At 40.5% G+C, this 20,720-nt stretch overlaps 1 protein-coding gene across 2 annotated transcripts in view; it reads right to left on the bottom strand.

Moving 5' to 3' along the window:
- The window catches only part of orb2, a 135,160-nt gene that overhangs the window by 49,412 nt on the left and 65,028 nt on the right, over window positions 1–20,720 (bottom strand). For both annotated transcript variants that reach the window (XM_067352897.1, XM_012364995.2), the window contains one exon: window positions 10,612–10,665. In XM_067352897.1, coding sequence (XP_067208998.1) covers window positions 10,612–10,665 — 54 coding nt within the window. The remainder of the gene's footprint in view (window positions 1–10,611; window positions 10,666–20,720) is intronic.

Here is a 20,720-nt window from a genome sequence, read left to right as displayed (position 1 = left end):
GAACAAAATTTTCACTCTAACAGCGCTAAGTGGATAGCACCGAATATTTCCGACGACAATTTTGAAACCGATACACAATCAGCAATTATATTACAAAACTTTCCAAGTTTATTCATTTTTATTTTCTTCTCTAAAATTTATTTTGAACATATATATTATGTATAAATAAATAAAATCTCTTGACTTCGATCGATTTTATTCCCGGCACTGATTTACCGCGCAGAGGAATGCTGAAACACAAGCTTCGCCTGCTTTCTTCGACAAATGTTAAACATCAAATGTTTTCACGAATGTATTATTTATTTATTGAACGGATTGTGTCATAAGAACTCCATTATCCTTCTGCGTTTGCAAATATCGCGAGTACTTCGATCCACGATTGTAGGAACGATTCGAGCGTGTACCGTTACCGCGCGTTTCATCCGAACCGATCGAATGACCGGGCTGCCGAGTTCGCTTACCATCCTTCGACATTAGATCGAACGATAAAAGTAATAGTGCAGCGAGGCAAGGGGCAAACAAAGAGCGATCGATAGTCACACACGTCTGATTATCCGGCCGTAAAACTACTGAATAGAAAAAAAATGTCTTAAACAGGAAGCTGTTTTTACGTTAGTTTCACGCTGCGTTTCTCGATGTGCGCAAAAAAGAATCTGGAACTCGATCCTAATCCGATGATATCTAATCTAATGCCTCGTGTATGCGTGCGCACATTTAACTATACACGTTTGAGTCTTAATATCTTCTATCATATGCGAACAATTTTATATATCATTTTATACGTTTGTTGTATGATATCACCGTAATACAGTATCTTATATAAATTTTATTTTATGTATAACAATAACAATAGAAAATTTAAACTGCTATAACTTGATAAGATTAATTTTATTGTTAGAAATAAATACGGAGAACGTTTCCGTGCATACGCTTTAGCGCATTCTTCAACGTCACTAAAATTATACCGCTTTCAATTCTCGATTGCGTTTGACTTCATGGCAACTTCACGGGGGATTTTTTCTCTGTTACATTTATGCTGTTTTGTTGTGCGAATGCGAGGAGAATTCGTCGCATTCGTAAAGGCTTGTCTCGACATGACTCGTTTCACAAGTGTTATCAAGGTCGATAGTATCGAGGAACCATTCTTCGGCACAAAAGAGAAGAGAGAAACCGAGAGACAAGCCAGAAGCGGAGCCTATGCATCTGTTCTCCATACACGCGTGCTCGAGGCAACATTACAGCACACACGCGGGTCGCTAAGGTAACCTATTCTCTCATACGGTAAAAGTAGTTCACGATGCAGATTGTATCACGTGATCGGCGACACGAATAAGACGCGCAGTAATTGACTTTAATTGCATTGCGGTATGATAAAGCTAGAGTATAATCGTCGATTTTAATTGGTCAAAGGTCCACTTTTACCGTCCTTCGGGAAGCGGGTTAATCGCATTCTATCGGGAAAAAGAGAAAGGGAAAAAGAAAAAGATGCATAGTTATAATTTAATTACTTCCTAAGACTAGCTTTCCATGACATCTCAAGATCTTCATTTAATGTCCAGTATGCTTCGATTGCTTTTCAATAAGATTGTTATTAAAAAGTGTATGCGATAAAAGTTCTTATTAATCGCATATAAATTATGAATAAATGTAAGTGGAATTTCTCGTCGATTTCTGACGTTTGGATTATTTTGACAAATATTAATAAAATAAAGATAAATATTAATAAAATTTTAATGATATTTTTTTTAATATATTGATCATATAACCGAATCATAAATTTATACTTGTACCTGTATTCCTCTACGTGTAATATTAAATAAATAAAAAAAATTGGATCCACAATATCTTCATAATTTTAAAAAACTTTTTTTAAAAATATCACTCTTTATTGTACCTGTAACGCAATTATATTTGATTGAATAGAAAAATATCATAATATATCTATACAAAAACGTGAGTTGCGATTCTGGGACCAATTAACTCGCGTTATACTTAGTTATACTTAGTAATTTCCGCTTTCTGGTAAAATCGTGCTTGGCTGGTCGAGCCTCCTTTTCAAGTTAGGCACGCATGACGTACGGCATTCACGTTTCGTCTATCAAAGTTAAATCCGGAACACAGTTGATCTTATAGACGCCATGCTGAATTCAGTACTCCGCCCTACTACTCACAATCAGCCACAATAACCGCGGCACGAAATACCATGCCATTCACGCGATGCATCATGGCGTTAACGTTTTCGGAACTTGATTTCTAGAGCTGCCAGTAATGGCGTTCAGATCGACGCCACAATTCCATTTCAATGCGTAATTGCAGTTTAACGCCAAAGTAATATCGATGTTTCACATTCTAATCGGCACAAATAATGAAAAACATCGTGCACTTTATCGAAATAAGTCGTTTCCAGTTAAACAATTCTAATTATTTTCACAAAAAATGGTGATCGGTATAAAAATCTGTGTCATTGATAGGCAGGCCACGTGACAAAGCGGCGCGAGATGAATCATTTTGTCGCAAAATTTTTATAGTCTGCTGAGTGCTGAATTCAGATAAATAGATAAAAATCTATTTTTGTAAGGAAATGACAACGATTGCGAGAAACTTCGTCAAGGATGTGGAGAATGTGGGACAAGGGAAACCTCGTACCTTGACTTCGCCGGGTTGCACAAGGGCACCTATCGACTTAATCAAAGCCGTAAAATCTTCCGATAGATCGGGTGACATTAATAAGCGTGAAATTCGCTCGCGGAAGTAGACTTTCCTCAAGCCTTCTTCTATTCAACCGTTTACATCCTATCGTGGATCTGTAATACTTACGAAAGTTTCTACAGAGCCAATGTAAAAGTGTCATTATTCCGAGATTATTAATCAAGTGATGTTTAATCTAAATGCAAATAAATATAGATGTCCCGAAGTGTAAATAATCAAGGAACAATGGCGTCTGGCGCGCTAAATATAAGGTAAATATGCAATAAATGATATTTATGGTGCAACGATAAACGTCAGCCGATAAAACTTCTGATTTAATTAAATATCCGCCATGTTAATCATGACCTGACTGAAAGCGCATTTTGCTATTAAGCGGGGCAACGAAGAGAAATATCGCGTTCTTACTTTGGTTCTTCGGAGTCTAATCGAGTCGACCAAGTACTGTAATTTACCACCACTGTTAGACTCTCATTACTCTACTGAGAATAATGAAGTGTTACTTGTGGTAGCCCCGACAATCTCGCATATTAGAAACGGCGAAGCTTAGGTTCGTCGAGAATAGAAATCGAGCGCGAAAGTGACGAATATATGCCCGCAGTTTGATGCCGTGACATCGAATAACACGCTTATAAATGCCGTGACATTTGGTGTCACGCGAGAGAACGAATTAAGGCACAGCATCGATCGCGAATCTCGATTTAAGCGAGATTTTCTAGCGAGTAACTGGAACAAGAAACATAATGCGCGGCTGCTTCTCAAATCACCGGCTACGATATCTTTCCGCGCGCAATACTGTTGCAATATAAACTCGTTGCGACGCGATACGCAAACATAAGCGAACACGGACAACATGATCTTTTCGAAACGACGACTATGGCTTGCGGATTGTTGCGTCACGTAGCGTGGAACGTCTTCGCGCAAAGTATCATTAAATAGCATTATTGACGATTGCTCAATTTAATCAGAAATATCGAAAATTACTATTGTCGTTTCACTCGACTGACAATGAGACACATACTGATATTGACAATTTATTCGCAAATACCAAGCTCTAAGAATATTTTATTCTCACTGTACACATATTTTCCATAAATCACTCGCCGTAATGCGAAATTTAAATACGAGGAAATGTTAGCTGTTTAAATATTGAAGAATATTGCGAAAAGCACATGGAAGCTGCTTATTCAGATCAGAATTATTTAGATCGCCGCACATCGGTGAATTCCCGAGGCATAGCATGCGTGCGCGCGATGCGCCGCCTTCACGGTCGAAACTTTAAAGTTAGCTGCCACGTGGATTCATATCGTAAGACCTGCATATATCTACGGGTATCCAGATGCAGTCATCTGTCGTGGGGAGGCACATTCCGCCTGGCTAGTAGAGATTAAAGTAACCGAGCCACCGCGGCCCCCATAAATATTGAACGTCGCCCGGATTTATGGCCGCACCGAGGACGCCGGCTACGAAGGAGGAAGTTATATGGGATGCCCGCCTAAAACCGCGCAGAAGGACCCCCAGAGGCTCTTGGAGCGCTCGCGCCACCGCACGGTAGCGAGAGACCCCTTTGCCCCCGCAAAAGGCCGGCTAATTAATGTATTGTTTCGCCGGCTGCGCGGTCCGCGCACCGGAATCTGCATCCGCTGAATATGCAATGTCCACAGCCCAGAGCTCGCTAACCCGGCGCTGTGCTCATGCTCTATGCATATCTATCGACTTTTCCTCGCAAAAAGGTCGCCCTGCCGGATACAAGATAAGAGGGCAATCGGCATATCCGAGTGCGATTACGGCGACACCCTCTCGATTTTCGGGTCAAAAAGCAGGCAGGGCAGCGACCTGAATCGCGTGCTTTTTTTTTTTTCCCGTGGAACGGTATAACATTTGCATAACATTTGACAGTACGTGTGCGTTTCTTCCGATAATATACCCTCGAAATATTTTCAACGAGAGGACGGATAATAAATATGACAGATAACAAAGAAATGCGGTAGTGTTGTGCTTTTTTTTATAAATTGTCACTCATTACGTTCTATGAATTATTAGCGAATTAATCAATAAATGACCCATATGGAATATTGTGAAATTGGAAAGCCGATAATCTCGAGACGCTATAAATATTACCGACACTTCGTGTCCACTTCCCTCTTCGAATAACAAGCGCGCGCGCGCAGATAATAACCGCAATATACCGCATACGCGGAACCTCGCGGCTCTGATAAATGCGCGAGATAATAAAAAGAAGACTTCGTGTCATAACGAATAAAACGTTTTCACTACGCGTTGCGAACATCATTATCGAACGGTGATCGGGGGAACCGCTCAATCCTCAGGTTTGCTTTGACAAGCTCGCGGACACGTAGGCGTGATTTTGCCTCAGTCGCATAACGTGATTTACGAGTTTACACCTTGCTAAAGGTCAAAGGCTCTGCCTGCGGATTGTTAGCGAGCGTGCGCTACCTAGTTCGCACCGATTACCTGCACGGCGATTGGACGGACGCGTAACATTCCACTGGCAGTTATGCAGTCGTTGCGAAAATACACTTCTCTCGGCGAGGAACCTACCGCGAGGACAACTCCGCGAATTGTAAAAGTGTTTTCTTTGTACGAGAAGAAACTCGACTTTAGCGACTGGAACTTTTACGAGGACTTGTAGCAGGACTGTATGCGCCTGAGAAGCATAGAGATATAAAACAGACGGAAATACAATTAATAAAACTCTGTAATTATAATTTTCGCAAAACATAAAAAAAATGGCGTTATTCAATTTTTTTTTAAATAGAAATCACACTGCGATTTCTATTTTTAATTTATTATTTGAGATTTTACGTGAAAACCTGAAAGGATGTCCCGCGTGTTCAATTCAAGACACGAAAGCACATTCTTGCACAATGCTGTATTCTCGCTTCGCGTTCAATCGAGGTAACTGGATACGGTCAGGAAGTTAATTACCCGCAGTTACTATTGTGGACAGTCTAACGACATCATTCTTTTGAAATCCGTCAATTCTTTGAAAGCGTATTGACGCCAAGTTTACACACAGGTACGTGCGATCGTTAAATGTGAGAAGAGACAGCTCGCGCGCAATGTCGCAGCAACGGTGAAAAACCGATACGGCTGCGAAATAATAAGACGAGCGGTACGATGCGTCGAAAATCATTATATCTCTTTCCGATCGCTCGGAGTGACCTCATCAAAGGCTGCGAACGAAAGTGACGCGTAATATGCGCGCAATTCGCGCGTTTTCGCACGGTGTCGGTCGCATTCCTACATAGAACGATTGAAATCGTGCATATTAATTTACGAAATACCTCATACATGCGTGGCTGCGTTCCACGCTGTAAGAACTTCGTGTACACACAATCGTCATCCCATCACCGAGGGACCTCGGGCATGTCTGTCACGCGTGCGGTTCCCCGTGCATGCTAGCGTAATTTCAGACCACGTTCGTTTCCCAGTAAGAAGAACGACACCGCCGGGAGCCGACCGATAGAAAATTCTCGACGAGTGCTCTCTGAGGAACACGAAAAGAAATCGATAACGCCCGTATCTTTGAGAGAATAAAAAAAAAAACGTGCCGACAATCGATTCATGATCTGAATTCTCAATCTGTAGTCATCTACATATTGATAATATTAAAATTCAAATAAGAGATTCAAGTTCCAAGATATTTAAATGATCGAAAAATTCCAACCAATCTTTCACGAAATTTTTCTTTAAAAAAAATTGACGCAAAGCTTAAATTAACAATTTGTAAATTAATTTCGAAAATATGAAATAAATTATATTAATGATAAATTGAAAAATATTCAATTTTGATTTCGACGTTCGCAGACTTGAAAATATATCATCATGTTTATTTAGGAATAAGCATTAATGTTCGGATCCGCTCAGAAATTTATGTCAGCGTCTATAAAAGACGATTAGTGATACAAAGAAGTAGTCACGATGCAAATTGAAAGTTTCCATAGCTCGTAAAGCTTATACCTGCTTTTATTACAATTACAAATCGCATCAGTGGAATTACTTTATAGTATCGCAATACTATAATCGGGTTTTCCCCGCATAACAATTATATTTGCGAGCAAATATAGATTTCCCGTCATGATGTGTTCCTTCTCACACAACGAGTATTGGAATAATTTTTAATAATTTGTTTTGCGTTCTCATAATCATTTCTTCGCAACGTAAAAAAATTAAGATTGTAATTAACGCATGCATCGTCCATGCGACGTACAGTTCTCATGAAAACCGGATACGGATCACGAATTACGCAACTACCTGCGATGACTGGAATTCGCGCTGCACCTGCGAAACGCGATGTCAGACGTCATCAGCGAAATTCTTTTTACTGAACGTGTGCATCTACGAGCAGGAAGATTCCACTCGGGCCGAAATAATTTTTATCTTTTATTTGTTTAATATTGAAATGGCTTTATCGCTCGCTCGGTAAGGTATGCGTCTGTCGATTAATTCACATCGCGATTGAATACAATTAATATATGATAACGAGGCAAGTCTTATTGTAATAAATAAAGTCGGAAATCAAGTATGCGAAGAAGTTAACGATGCAATGAATTAGACGAATCCGTTTTCTCTTGGTTGCCTGTGCTTTTTTTATTTCGTATAAAAAAATACGCCTCCGTCCGGCGCACACATAGAAAATTTATGTAGCAGTAAATAGTATGTATACACCGTAACGAACAATAACACGAGATAAAAATCGCCGCGACGATCTTCAGTTATCTTTCTTCCACGTCGCGAGTTTTATCTTTCGCATCGCGCATGGTACTTTTACACGCTTACGGTGTTACGGCGCGGTATTACGAAAATGACAAATGGGACAGAAATAGCGGCGGCAGGTGTGTATATTATTCGACGCCAGGTCAAAAAACGCGACGCAGGAAAACGAGGCGATTCATAGACCGTGAAAAAAGGCGAGGCGTGTAAACGGGGACATTGTCGAAAAGCGCCAACGTCTGGCGGAGAGCGATTCTACGAAGCGCATTTTCTAGGATGGATCAATATATATGGTAATGCGGTCGGTTATACAGGTACATCAGCGGAACCGACTTAACGTGCATGTGCGTCCGCAACTGTATTATGTATGCGCGCGGTACATGACCTCTTCCACACGTATAATAAACATGTTACCGTCGCGATCTACGAAATATTTATACGCGCGTAGTGCCGCGCGCCGCAGACACTAACACGCGTATCTATCTACGTGTATTAATGTCGCTTCAATTAAGATAAGAGATATTAGTTGCCATACTGTTAGTAAATTCTTGTTCGCGCAACGAGATGCTGACCATGACGAAGCGAAAGCAGGAATACCACTGGCAGCGGTCTAACAGCAACCGTCCCAATAAAGTCACAAGATTAAATAAAAACTTACTTTAAAGATAGCAATTCTTTACGATAAATTATTTTAATGCATTGTGCGGGCTGAAATTAGCGCAGAAATGTACTCTTTAGCGACGAATTAAAAGAAGATTTAGTCGCGTGGAATTTTCACGATGCGCAATCGGGACCACAGGCAATTAGTAACCGGGTTACTGCAGCATCTTCGACCACCAGGGAAATCTACTTCAAGCAGCGCCGTAATCGACGAACTTATAAAGTTAAGAATGCTTAGAAAGATCTTAAGGGACTTACAACTCCCTGAACCATTCAATGCGTTTAATTTTTCTCTTTTGAAAATTGCGCAAAAAAAGTACGCGAAATCATAACAAATTACAAACCCTTATTTCCAGCGAAAACTTTTATAAAATAAATAAATTCGCGAACCTGCTTTCATTTAGTTAATTACTTGCAGCTTCAATCACATCCATCTAAATGAAATTAGCATTCCGTTTTTTTTACATTCCAATTTACTTAAAAGATAATTCTAGCTTTTGCTTTTAAGAGAAAAGTTGTAATTACACTTAAAAATTTTTCTTTTAATCTGTCAGGAAATTTGGAATTCTTCGACAAGTAGCTAAAATTATCGATTGTGTCCCAATTTTGAAGATAAAGTACTCATAAACTGATCACAACGCGATAATCTTTAAATTCATTTCGCGAGTGTAATATTGATATAAAATGTAATTAGAAGCTCATTCCGACAACATCGATAAAATCATATGTATATATAAGTAAATTATATGCAGCGCATATGCGGGGTCATTTCGGTTTTCAAAGTGCAGAGAGTTAATTAGCCCGTTCGTGTTTGTCTCGTGTCAGGTGAAGAGTCTCTGACCAAGATACCAGGTGCGCGGTTTTTTTTATTTGTTCATACCGGCGTATAATAATGATCACGTCCGTTGAACAGTCGAGCAGCAGTCGATTAATTTCGACCTTAGGAGACGAGATTTCCCGGATATGTGCTATGCGCGCCGATGCGCCCGTAATGAGCTATAAAAAAGACATAAATGTCTTTGGCGCAGAATAGTAAATGTAGCTTGTTTCAATGACTAATAAAATATCAGCAACATTTATGGATTTTTTTGACAATGAGCAATATATATTACAATAATATATGTAAAAGTATACAAAATAAGTAATAAAATTTAATAGATTGTATATATAAAGATGTTAAGATATCTTTCAATGTTCTTTCAAAATCATTCCTAATAACTTTTTGATGTAAAAAATTTGTTTCATAGAAAGTTTCAATCAATCAATAAAAATAAGTGTGACATATTATAGCTATGCTAAATTTTACGCAAGCTTGAAACTGACACTTGAGAATATTCTTTTAGACTGGAGAATGAAATTTGAAACGCCTCGACGCATTCATAGGTACGAGATGCGCGAATGCTACTTTTGGATTCGCGATGTTACGAAAATAAATCTATCCTTCTTGCATTCGCATGCGGCAGCTTTCCTGGTAAGCCTTTGTGGTGTTAATGACGAACACGAGGAGAAATTGCACCGAGACATCTTTACGATCGAAGCCTGGGGCGGAAGATCAACGACACGAGGCGAGCGACGAACATGGACGCGCCACACATTATGAGATTTAATTAAGGAGCAATGCCCGATGTATTTATCAATCCTTCTCTTAGCAGCAAGACAATCTATTTAAGAAAATTCGTTCTGCGCGCTCACGTTGCGAGCGAAACACGTCAGTTTGATGCGAAACGACAGCGTGAAGCTGAAATGATCGATTCAGATGCTTGAACACGTCTTTCGGGACATTTATTCGCTCTTTTTGACGCGATGATCGTATCGCTTCTCGAAGCATTGATATTATTTATAAATTGCAAGTACGATATTGATGATCCTTAATAAAATGTAACGACGCTGCAATGTATTTTTCAGACAGTCTGCCGGAGAAACGCTAACGAGTTCAAACGTTCACATATTTTTACGGTCGCGAGAGAAGCAACCCGGTTGCCGCTTTACATAACGATTTATGGACCGATATACCTATCGATTTACATGCGCGGAATCCGCTCTTCGGATGCACGCGCTCGCGTTGAACTTGTTAGTTCGCGGCTCGCGAGCAAAAAGGTGAATTGCGCGGCGAGAACCCTTCACTCGCGCGCGAGTCGTGAAATTTACGACGGCGGCGTTCGCGCTAAATCAAAAACAGAATTTTTGCCGCAACCGACTCGGCTGCGGGAGCAAAGTACAGGTTGCGGCCCGGTCCTTCTCCGGTGGTGATTACGATGAAGAAAGAGGAAGTGAATGTCGCGGAGGAGGGCCGCGTTTCCCCGATTGCCGGCGCGCCAGGAAGGCGCGCATACCTCTTGTGCAGGTATTACGTAACTATAAATTTTAATTGAATCCGCGCCGCGCGGCTCTCCTCCCTCGACGATCATCTTCTGGCAATAAACGTAACGCGGGATGCATACCTACGCGAGGGAGGCGTAAGGCAGGCAGAGAAAGGAAAGAAGGGATTAACAACTAGTTTTCACTCACCATGTAGCTGCGCGAGCGACTGCAGTGTGTTGGCGGCGTTGCAGTTTATGAATCCTGAAACAGAAAAAGTTAAAAAATAGTTATTATTTTAATATCGGGCTATCAAAGCCACGGAAAAGGGCAATTACTATTTTCGAAGCCATTTTTTTAATTCAAATGTGTGTAAACTATCGATATTACAGCAAGAGAGCTCAAAATACTGTGTTTATTTTTATTTTAAAATCGATATTTATCTGCGCGGACTGCGCTCTGCGGTGGTGAAAGCAATTGTAAATGAAAATTTGCTGCAAACTGATTAATTAATTTCCCGCTTGCGCGCAGAAATTCACGCGTGTGTTCGTACAAAATAACATGACAATTTATTCTCGATCAGAAATTGCAAGGTATAGCGTTATAAACGGAGTTGTAATTGCGTATATTCGCGTATACAATTTGCAGTAATTAAGCCGCGAGATGACATATACGGCGCCTGAAAACTTGTCAGAATTGATTAATTAATTTCTCCTGTTATCGTGCATATCATTATTGCGGAAACAAAAAGTGGCTTGATTAAATCGATATTTTTTCGGCTCGCGTATCGAAACCTTAAACGCATCGTGCCATCGCTTGCGCAATTTCGGAAAAATCAGCATGTAACCCGAAGACGTGTGTTTATAATCAAATTCATCATCGGGTGAAAAATCTCCGCGAGACATATGGCCGTCTCTAAACAATGTCGTATGAAGTTTCACGCGCGTACTCGCGCACGTGTTCGCGAACTCAACACCGGTACGTACGTATATACGCCTCGTCGAACATTTCCCATGGCATAAGATAACCTCTGAACTTAAGGCCCTCTCGGTCGGACCGGTCGGGCCCCAACCCGCCTGAGCACGCTTGTTCGTTCGCGCCCATTGGTGAAACATTATGATTTAGGAACGTCGAAACTCGCGTCGTGACGTCGTGTTTCCATCTTCCGCTTTCTTCGTCGGCGCCGCGCTTCCTTCATTTTCTTCGCTTTTATTTCTTAATTAATTAAATTTGTTGCTTTTCCTATATTTTTTTTTATTTCTTCAGTCAAGAGTGCAATGTCAACGAACGGCGACTTTCGCGCTAATTAGTGAGAACTCATTTGGTTTGCGGAGGAGCCACGTGTAAGACTGGTATCGATAGACTTGTGTAACGACTTTGTCAGACATGCTAATAGCTTGTCGAATCGAGAATTTTTCGAGCCTATATAATCGCTTCTACGCGATCCCCGAAGCTTCTTATAGATCCGAAAAACATGTCCGGGATTCATACGCGTGTAACATTGATTTGAGGCTAATATTATGCGCTTTAACAAAAACAAGACTGATAGAAAGTGCTAGTTTTCATGGAGAATTTCTGTGCGTCGAGAGATCGTCAAATATAACGGAAAGGGATTTACGGAGTTGTTTAACATAATTTTCTACAAGACAGCCGATGTACGTCCGACGTGAAATATCGGGCTGAGAATTTTGACGAGGAAGGTACAGTTCCTGTTTGTGCGGCTCATATGCGATAAGATTAGTGTAATCCGTGGGATTCCTCACGTATGCGAAATGTCTCATGAGAGCGTAACAACCGCAGATTAGACGTACTGCTAGTGGGCAATATATAATCGTGATAAATGGAAATTGGTAATGCATGCTCTCGGTACGCTCCACTTGACAATCTGTGCATGCAGCACTATCGCGCCCTCCATCCTAATCATCTCCTGACCAGTGTAAATAAGAGCGAATCAGCGTTACGGTAAAGACCGCGCTGTATTATCCCGTCTTTGAAAATCTGGTCACACACACGCAACGTTTCGTATACACATAACCTTTTCTGCAATTACCGCCTTGTTAAAATAGGTATATTTGTGATTGCTCAATTGGAGCGCCGGGGGCTCAGCATAGCAAACCGGTTGGCCGATTTCCTGATTAGAGCAATTCCGGCAACACACGTTACGTTTTTCGAGATCAATGCACCTTGAAAATTGACTCGTCAAGTCAAGTTAACGGAAGACACTAATTATTCCTCCGATATCACCGAATAAAATCATCAATTTGAATAATATCTTCAAGAAGTAATTTGAAAACCTTTTGACAAATGTTGACTGTTGTCGTTACAACATTTGTTTCTCAAACGTTTTATTACTTATTTAACTGTCTTCTTCAGCGTTAAAAGGAGAAAGTATGATATTTACTTAAACGACTCAGAGATATATGTTGTTTATCTGTCAGATAAGTAATCTTTTCTGTCACATTTGACGAATGGGCCACATAGAGCCTTTACCATGAATCAATATTTGAATATTTTTATTTCAATTTTTAAGAAAGTTATTATTAGTGCTAAAACGTCTGTAAAAATAAATAAATTATCTAACAACAAAGATTAACGTTCGCTAAAATTATTCTATCGCATTCTAGGGTTGATGTTAAGTAGAACTCAACACGAGCCACAGTGTCGTAATCGATCTTAATTCGAATTCTAGAGCTGTCCTCGGATCTGCGCCTCGCGCTATGACAAGTATATTGCACCGGCGCGTGCTCGGCGGTGTTTTCTTCTGCAGGCCATAGCACATCGTGACTAATTTTCTACACCGTTACAATAATAGCAAGCGCAAACGTAAAAACATTTTCCGTGCTGCCGGTCGACGAACTTACGCATGGCAAAGTAGCGATATCATTTCACGTCGCGTGCGCATACGCGTAACTTTCCGAGAAAGAATTTTTAATAAGAATATCAAGATGTCAAACATTTTTCATATGCAAATTATCGCTAAGTTTCTCTTAATTCCAAGTTGATTCCAAGCAAAGCAAAATCTTAATTCAATACTTTAATAATATTTAAATATAAAATTGCAAAAAAATTTTTCTTGAAGGAAAAATCGATTTCTACCATATCAGCTATCAAAGATATTGGTCAACATTCAAGTATCGATAATAAATATTGATTGTCTGAGAGCCGTGTTTAATAAAAACGTCTGTCAACGATCGCATGCTAGAAAACGGGGGAGCGAAAGAGCGCAGGGCATGCGAAAGTTTCGTTTTCACATTTTGCGAAATCGCATCGCGTTTATGGCGATCTTTAAAGGTTGATTCATCGGCGAAGAAGAAGAGACCCGCCTATCGTTCTTGCGCCGACAATAACATTATCCCTTGTCAATTTGTCTCATGGATTTTACTTTCACGGTGCATCTATTCGCGTATCGATCGCTATTATTGGCGATCGAGCGAGCACGTGCGCTAAACGCATTTATGCGGTATTAAGAAAAAACTGTTGAAAAATTAAAATGAAGTCTTAACCGCTGTGAAATTATAATACAAAGAACCGTCAAATACGAAGATTTTACATTTTTAGTACATTTGTTATTCATATTTTGTATTTCCTTTCACCATTTAGCTAATCTAACTTGCGTGACTTCATTACGTTTAATCGTGTATTTTATTTTCGGATAATGCAAATATTTTATTTCAAAAACGCTCTATGACATGATTATGATATAACAAACTCTTTAGAATCATAAATTTGAATTGTAAAGAAACTAATTGTTAATCCGCAATTAGCGACTCTGGTGTCTTAAAATATACTTAATTACGAAATCTCCCAAGAACCCGGCTGACGAGCGGTGGCGTGGACGAGTGTAGCCATGCGAAAAGGAAACCAACGATATTCTCGTGTATGGCAAGCGTTCGGCTACCTTCAGTTATATCGTCGCTCGTGCGATAGCAGCAACTTTATCTCACCGCGGCGGTTCACTTGTAATTCTTACGTTCGCACGTTTCACACACTCGTATTGCACGTGCACGAAAATAGGAATGCTCGTGATATTCAAAATCTTTGATCTTATTTTTTATATTAATTAAGCAATGATTTTAGTGTCACGTGTAAAAACAGCGCGTTCAACATCGCAAAATAAAAGAGTCCATTATTTTTCATAATAACAGCTGTGTGTTTTTTAACAGAAATATCACATTATGAAAACAACAATGATGCCACGACCGCGCGGCGTGGCATTCTTCCGTTCCGCGAATGGCTCTTTCGACGGTAGAAAATAAGTCGTGCGTTGATCGCAAACAATATTCTATCGCCGCCCGAGCTCGTAACAAGCCCGACCTGTCCCTCTCACATTGGAAATAGGTACTGCGAGAATGAAAAAAATAAAAAGAATACGAGAGCGTAGCTTTCTCCCGAATGTGACGCTCTGAAATAAAGTATGTGAAATCTAATAGACTCGATCATATACTTTAATTCGACGCGACATCATGATTGCGCCCACATGTAATACTTTAAGTGTGTTCGATTACTCGTTTTATTGCGAGGAATTTGCTGTGGCTGCGCGGAATACGATTTTTAAATTTATATAAATTAATTATCTATTGCCTTCGGCAAATATTTTAGCAAAGCGAGATTGAAAATAGAAGATCATTTGAAATATTCCAAAAATCTCAATTTTTTTTTTTAAATATTATCAGTATATTATAATAAATATATATCATGCCGAAAAATTTATTGTCCTTAATATTTAAAAGATATTTCAGAAATGTCTGGATATCGCAAGAAAAATCTCTGCGGGATATCCTGAGAATATTTCAAGTGTATAAATAAAAAAGTATACCATGTGTGTGTCTCTGTAGTTAATATTATCCTCTTAAAGATATCCTTAAGATATCACGTGTCTACGTGAGATAAGGGATGATTTCCCAGCAAGATATCTTGAAATCCCGTATTTCCTCTCGCTGGGGGGGAAGCTCGCAATTCTAGCCAAAAAGTGATATTGAGGCTTTCCTCGCAGTATCTTTTTGTACTGACTTTCTTTATAACTTTCTAACTTTCGTAATGGGAATAAGGCAACATGTATAATGTATTCTCTAAGTAAAATATCTTTTAATAAAATGTTATCGTCATCACCAAGACTTATCGCGCTTGTGAATAGGCCCTTATTTGCTTTCCTCAATTACGAAATGCGGAACTAATCAATCGTATTCATATTATAATCAATACTTCATGTAAGTTCCACATGTGTATCTAACAAGAAATCACTTCCCGGAAATGATAATTCAATTTTGTTTTTCCTTTTGCGAACTCCGGTCTCCTATCTACCGATAAATGTTTGTCCGTAGGCGACAATAATCGAAGTAATAATATGTCATCGCACGCATTTGCGGAATCGTATCATCGGGAATCAAGCTCTCATCGGCTCCGATAATCCAGTTCTCCGATTACTCGAGTGCTCGCGGAAGATACTTGCATATACATACGTATCTCTTTCGAGAACTCTCGAGCAATCTCTCAACAAAATTGCGTCATGCCTTGAACAACTTTCAATTGCGTAAATTAATACGCGTTACATCTGCCTAATTATCTGAAGTACCGAAGGTACAGGCGTGGAAAAACTTCGTTGCAGGGATACACGCGCTTGTGAAATATGCAAAAGCGTGCAATATATACGCGGAGAAAAGCGAGCGCGAGCATCTCCTGTGCGAGCATTGCAATTGTGACGACATGTCTCTCCGCGACGAGATGACTCCAGAAATTACCATTGTCGGTTTCCTGCAGTTTCGTCAACGTGAAAGTGGTTTATTAGCGATTCGGCGGATCGATCCTCACATTGCGATTCGGCAATAAAGAAGTTTTTTTTTTTGTTTTTCTCGGTACACGTCGCGCTTTTTCCCTCGCCGACGATCTCGTGATATTCTCGTTCGCATCGAAAGCCCGTCGAGTGTCTCCTCGCTCGAAAGGTATGTCAATCAGAAGAAATCTCCGAATATGCGCAGACAGCAACGATAAAGGAACGAACGACCCGGAACGTAACGAGCTTTTCGATGCGTTATCCAGAATGACGCCCTCCCCCCCGCGCGTCTCTTCGTCTCATCGCTTCGTCGGAGGATCTTAGCGATGAAATAAACGAGATACACGCGGCTCGCGAATCAATGACTCACTTTTCCCGTCCGAGGGAAAAATAGTCCGAGCCACGAAACCATGACGACTTGACTTTTTGCCAAACGACCCTGTTTCTCCCTTTTTCCCCTCCCCCGCGACGTGCTGTTCATTTCGATAAAATTTCCGAACGCTTTCTCCTTCGCCGCTAAAAACCTTTACAGATCATTCTCCCCGGCGCTCGATTGGTCGGGAGCAGTGAGCGGCTCCGAATTACTATACCGGAGACTTCGAATTGTTTGCGTCATCCGATTTCTTTAGCTTTATAAACAAAGAAGGGGCAACGAACGCGTGAATCGTTCGAGGAAAGTGATCTACATTCTCGGTTATTTAAAACAAATTAAGATATATCTGGTGATTCCTTCGATTAAATAGCATTTATCGATGACAAATATATTTTCAAGATTTTGCTTCTTTTATTATTCGTGTCGCACATAGTATATTTTAATGTTTCGCGTGAATTTTATTGTGAAATAATAAACATTAAGTTTTGGAGCTCGTTAATGGATTTTGCTTGATCTGAAAACGACTTTGTTGAAAAGTTCCGTTTGAATAATTCTTATAGTTGCGAACAGCTGCGAAATGCCCGCGAAACAAGAAGCGAGAAAAAAATTGAGAAAGTAGCGATCGCATATATCGCGTCTCCGATATCTCGATTTTCATGCAAGATTTGCTAAATCTCCGGCTTAACGAGAAACAGCTAATAGCCTCGACGATCTTGTCGGCGGATCTTCGCCGACAAGATCGGCCGCATGCAGGACTACTCTGTGTGAGCGAGTGTGAGGTCCTCGCGCGAGGTACCATCGATGAATTGCGATCGTGAGACGCTCTCGAATGCGGAAGTTCCACTCGATCGCCGAAGAACGATGCTAGAAGATCACGTTCAGGGCCGCAGTTGAGATTCTTCGTGCCATTTTATTAGCCATTTTATTAGCCATTAAATTTGCTCCATTTACGTAACTCAGAAAAAGTCGTAAAATATGTAAAATACATAAAAGGCAAACATCTCTTAAGAGTTTCTTCTTGAAATTTTTCGAAAAGTTTTTAATATTTATTTGTTATATTGTATTTTTTTCTAATTTCTTAAAAACTATTTGCGCCCTTAAATTTTAATTATCGGCATTTCTGTAATTTATAGATTTCCATTTCATATCACGTTTTATCTCGACTGGAAACCAGAACGAGAAGTCCTCGGATTCTCCGTGGTTTTACGAGCCTCTGGCATTCGCTGATCCATGTGCCAGATGTAAACCGACGGTGCGTTGTGTGTGTGTGTGTGTGTGTGTGTAAACACCGCACTTGCGAATGCTGTGCTCGTCTTAAATACGAATTGCGGTTCCCGATCGCGGATCCAAGTGGAGTATGCCATTATTCAGACGATGCCGAGTTATCGAATTTTTGCGCACGCAACTCGCAGCTGTACACACTATTTAACTGTCTGCGTCGACGAACAGCCGGGGCACCGTTGGCTCGATATAAACGAATGCAGAGATTCTCGTCTGACATGAAACGCCGCGTTTCACGGAATACTCAAACGTGTTCGACCCGATGCATTGATGACTAGCGATAAATTACCTCATTATTGCGAACGTTGTAGCGATTATTTGGTGTTAGCGCTGGAGCATAATTTATATAGAGTCGTTTAAAAAGCATGCCTGCTAGATTATATTTATTATATATTTCCTATGATTAGAAGTAATATAATAATGAGCGGTTTTCGATAAAATAATTGTTTAAAGAAATTTGTCACAAAATGATTTCGCATTTCAAGGGATGTTAAAGATGTTTCTTCAAATTAAACGTTCTAATAGGTTTAAAAGATTATTCCGCCGCCAATGTTTAAGATATCACGATCAGATCTAAATTCTCATGATTTTTTATTTTTTTCAATGCATTTCTAAGCAACTTATTCATTTAACAATTTTTTCAAACAACGAAAATAATATTTTCCGTGAGAAAATTCAGGTCGTATATGCATCACTTTCGAAAACACATTGTACATGTCTCAATCATGGGATTTCGCCGATGGCGATGACGCCGACAATCATCATGTCAATCAGAGTGTCACGCCGTTTCGTCTATTTATCAAGAATGTATCTTTTATTCATACGGCGGTTATTGTTGCCTCTGAAATTCTTTCTTTCTTTAGCCATTGAATTTTTAACTTTTTCTCGCTATATTATTCATTAGATCTACTTCCAATTATTTACCTTAATTGTAAATTTCACATTATTATTTCGTTAGATTGATTAAAACTTTCATACAATTAGAATTTCTATCAATATTCACAGAATTTCAGGAAGTAAAGTAATTATTCACCTTTCTCTTTAATAAATCGATCTCTCTTGAGTTTTACCTTTCCTTCTTTGTGCCGTTCGGCATCGTCGGTATCTCGCACCGTGAGAACTCGACTACGTTGCCTCACGTTGAAGTTTCGCGACCTTAAGACCGACCTCTGTGATGGAGAACACTCATAGAGCCGTCTCTATCTTGGTTTCGTCTTCGGTATCATATTCGGATAAGCTTCGTCTTTCCGGTATTCTATGAGAAGTATTCCCGTTCGCCGTATACTCGAGATTACGCCTCCGATAAACGGTAGATTGGTCTTTTTCACAAGATCGCGGTATCTCAAGCACGAAACTTCCGATCGACGACAAAAATGCGCATCGGTTATCTGGTTTCCTGTTCTTTTTTTCTTTTTATTAGCGCGTGCAAGTCCGGATAAGTGCAGTTTCCTCGCGTGTTGCAGTTTGCACGCTCCAGCTTCTGGTATCTCGGTTCGAATCGAATCAGCGGCGCGTTTCGATAAGAAGGAGGACTTGTTTTTGCAGCGAGCATGAATTTTCATTCAAATGGCTGTAAAAGCAAAATGGTCTGAACGCACACACAACGTCGCTCGCGCAATCGCATTGATAGCTGGATGATGTATTTGCGTGAATCGTCGCCGCTGCGTAGCAAGAAAATCCGCTGTCAACGCGGTCGCGTCCATTTAATACAACTTTGCGGCGTCCGTTGATCGTGTGCCCGCAGGAATGTTAACGCAACGTCTGACATTTCTCAAATGAGCGTGGAAAGCGACATTTATTTCATTTGCACGCGGTGTGTAAGAATCGCGCTGTGCGCTGGAAAAAGCCGGGCCGCGAACTGAGAGCTCCACTCGCGTGTCGTTGCACGAGCCTCCCCCCCGCGCGTCGCCAGATACTTCCCGCAATCAAATCGCTGATTAAAAATTGTAATTATTGCGGAAAGTTTCTCGCGTCACAGGCCGAGAAGCGACACCGATGCGACCGACAGATAAGATGGAGCCAGGTATGGGCGTCATTAAGTTACGTGTAAATCAGTCGGCGATTCTTCGCACGGAAGCGAGCAAATATGCAGTCGGATCGTACACACGCCGCATTTTATTATTTTTATTTACGCGACACGGATTGTGATTTCAAAATGATTAGCGTCCATCTCAGACGTATTAACACAGCGTGATCTTTGACTTAAACTTTCTAGGAAAGCTGTTGAGAAAATAAAATAATTAAATTATGAACACATTACGCGATCGAGAAATAATATCGTTCTTTTTTGCAGAGCGGAGTTACAGAAGGAGGAAATGGCGTCAGAAACTTATCTGCAGCGCTTATCAGCGTGTGTTTGTACGTAGCGTGACAAAGATTAGTCATCGTTGTAACGGTGTAAAATTGTCAACAGAGACACCGCGCGAGCGCAGTGATAAAGTGCTAAATTCCCCTTTCGAGAGCAAATAATGCGGTGAATATTTTATTTCAAACAAATTGTTGACAAATATGATGATGCGCAACTAGCGCGCGAAATAGGTGCGGTTATTTAAGCGGATTACAGCAAGATAAATTCGTTACACGTGAGGCGACATTTCCAATGATTAATTCACGTCGTGGCACCTATTATTAAGTGAATCGATACTGGAATTCAACCTCGATGCGTCGCATTCGAAATTAGCGAAATGTCAAACGGTTAGATCGGCTATTCTCGGCACCGACTCGGGGCGGGCAAGTAAGGGTAACCACGTACCAGTAATCGAGAACTTGGAACGGGCAGGCAGGTAGACAAGGCAGGCGAGCCATCGAGGAATTCCTCTCGCGGCGTTAAGTGCGCGGACAAATGCGCCGGGAGATGAAAGCACGTGGTCGCAGAATGGATGAAACGCAGAATGT

This window comes from Linepithema humile, chromosome 4 (genome assembly GCF_040581485.1).
Source record: "Linepithema humile isolate Giens D197 chromosome 4, Lhum_UNIL_v1.0, whole genome shotgun sequence".
Lineage (NCBI taxonomy): Eukaryota > Metazoa > Arthropoda > Insecta > Hymenoptera > Formicidae > Linepithema > Linepithema humile.
This window is presented reverse-complemented; position numbering and strand designations above follow the sequence as displayed.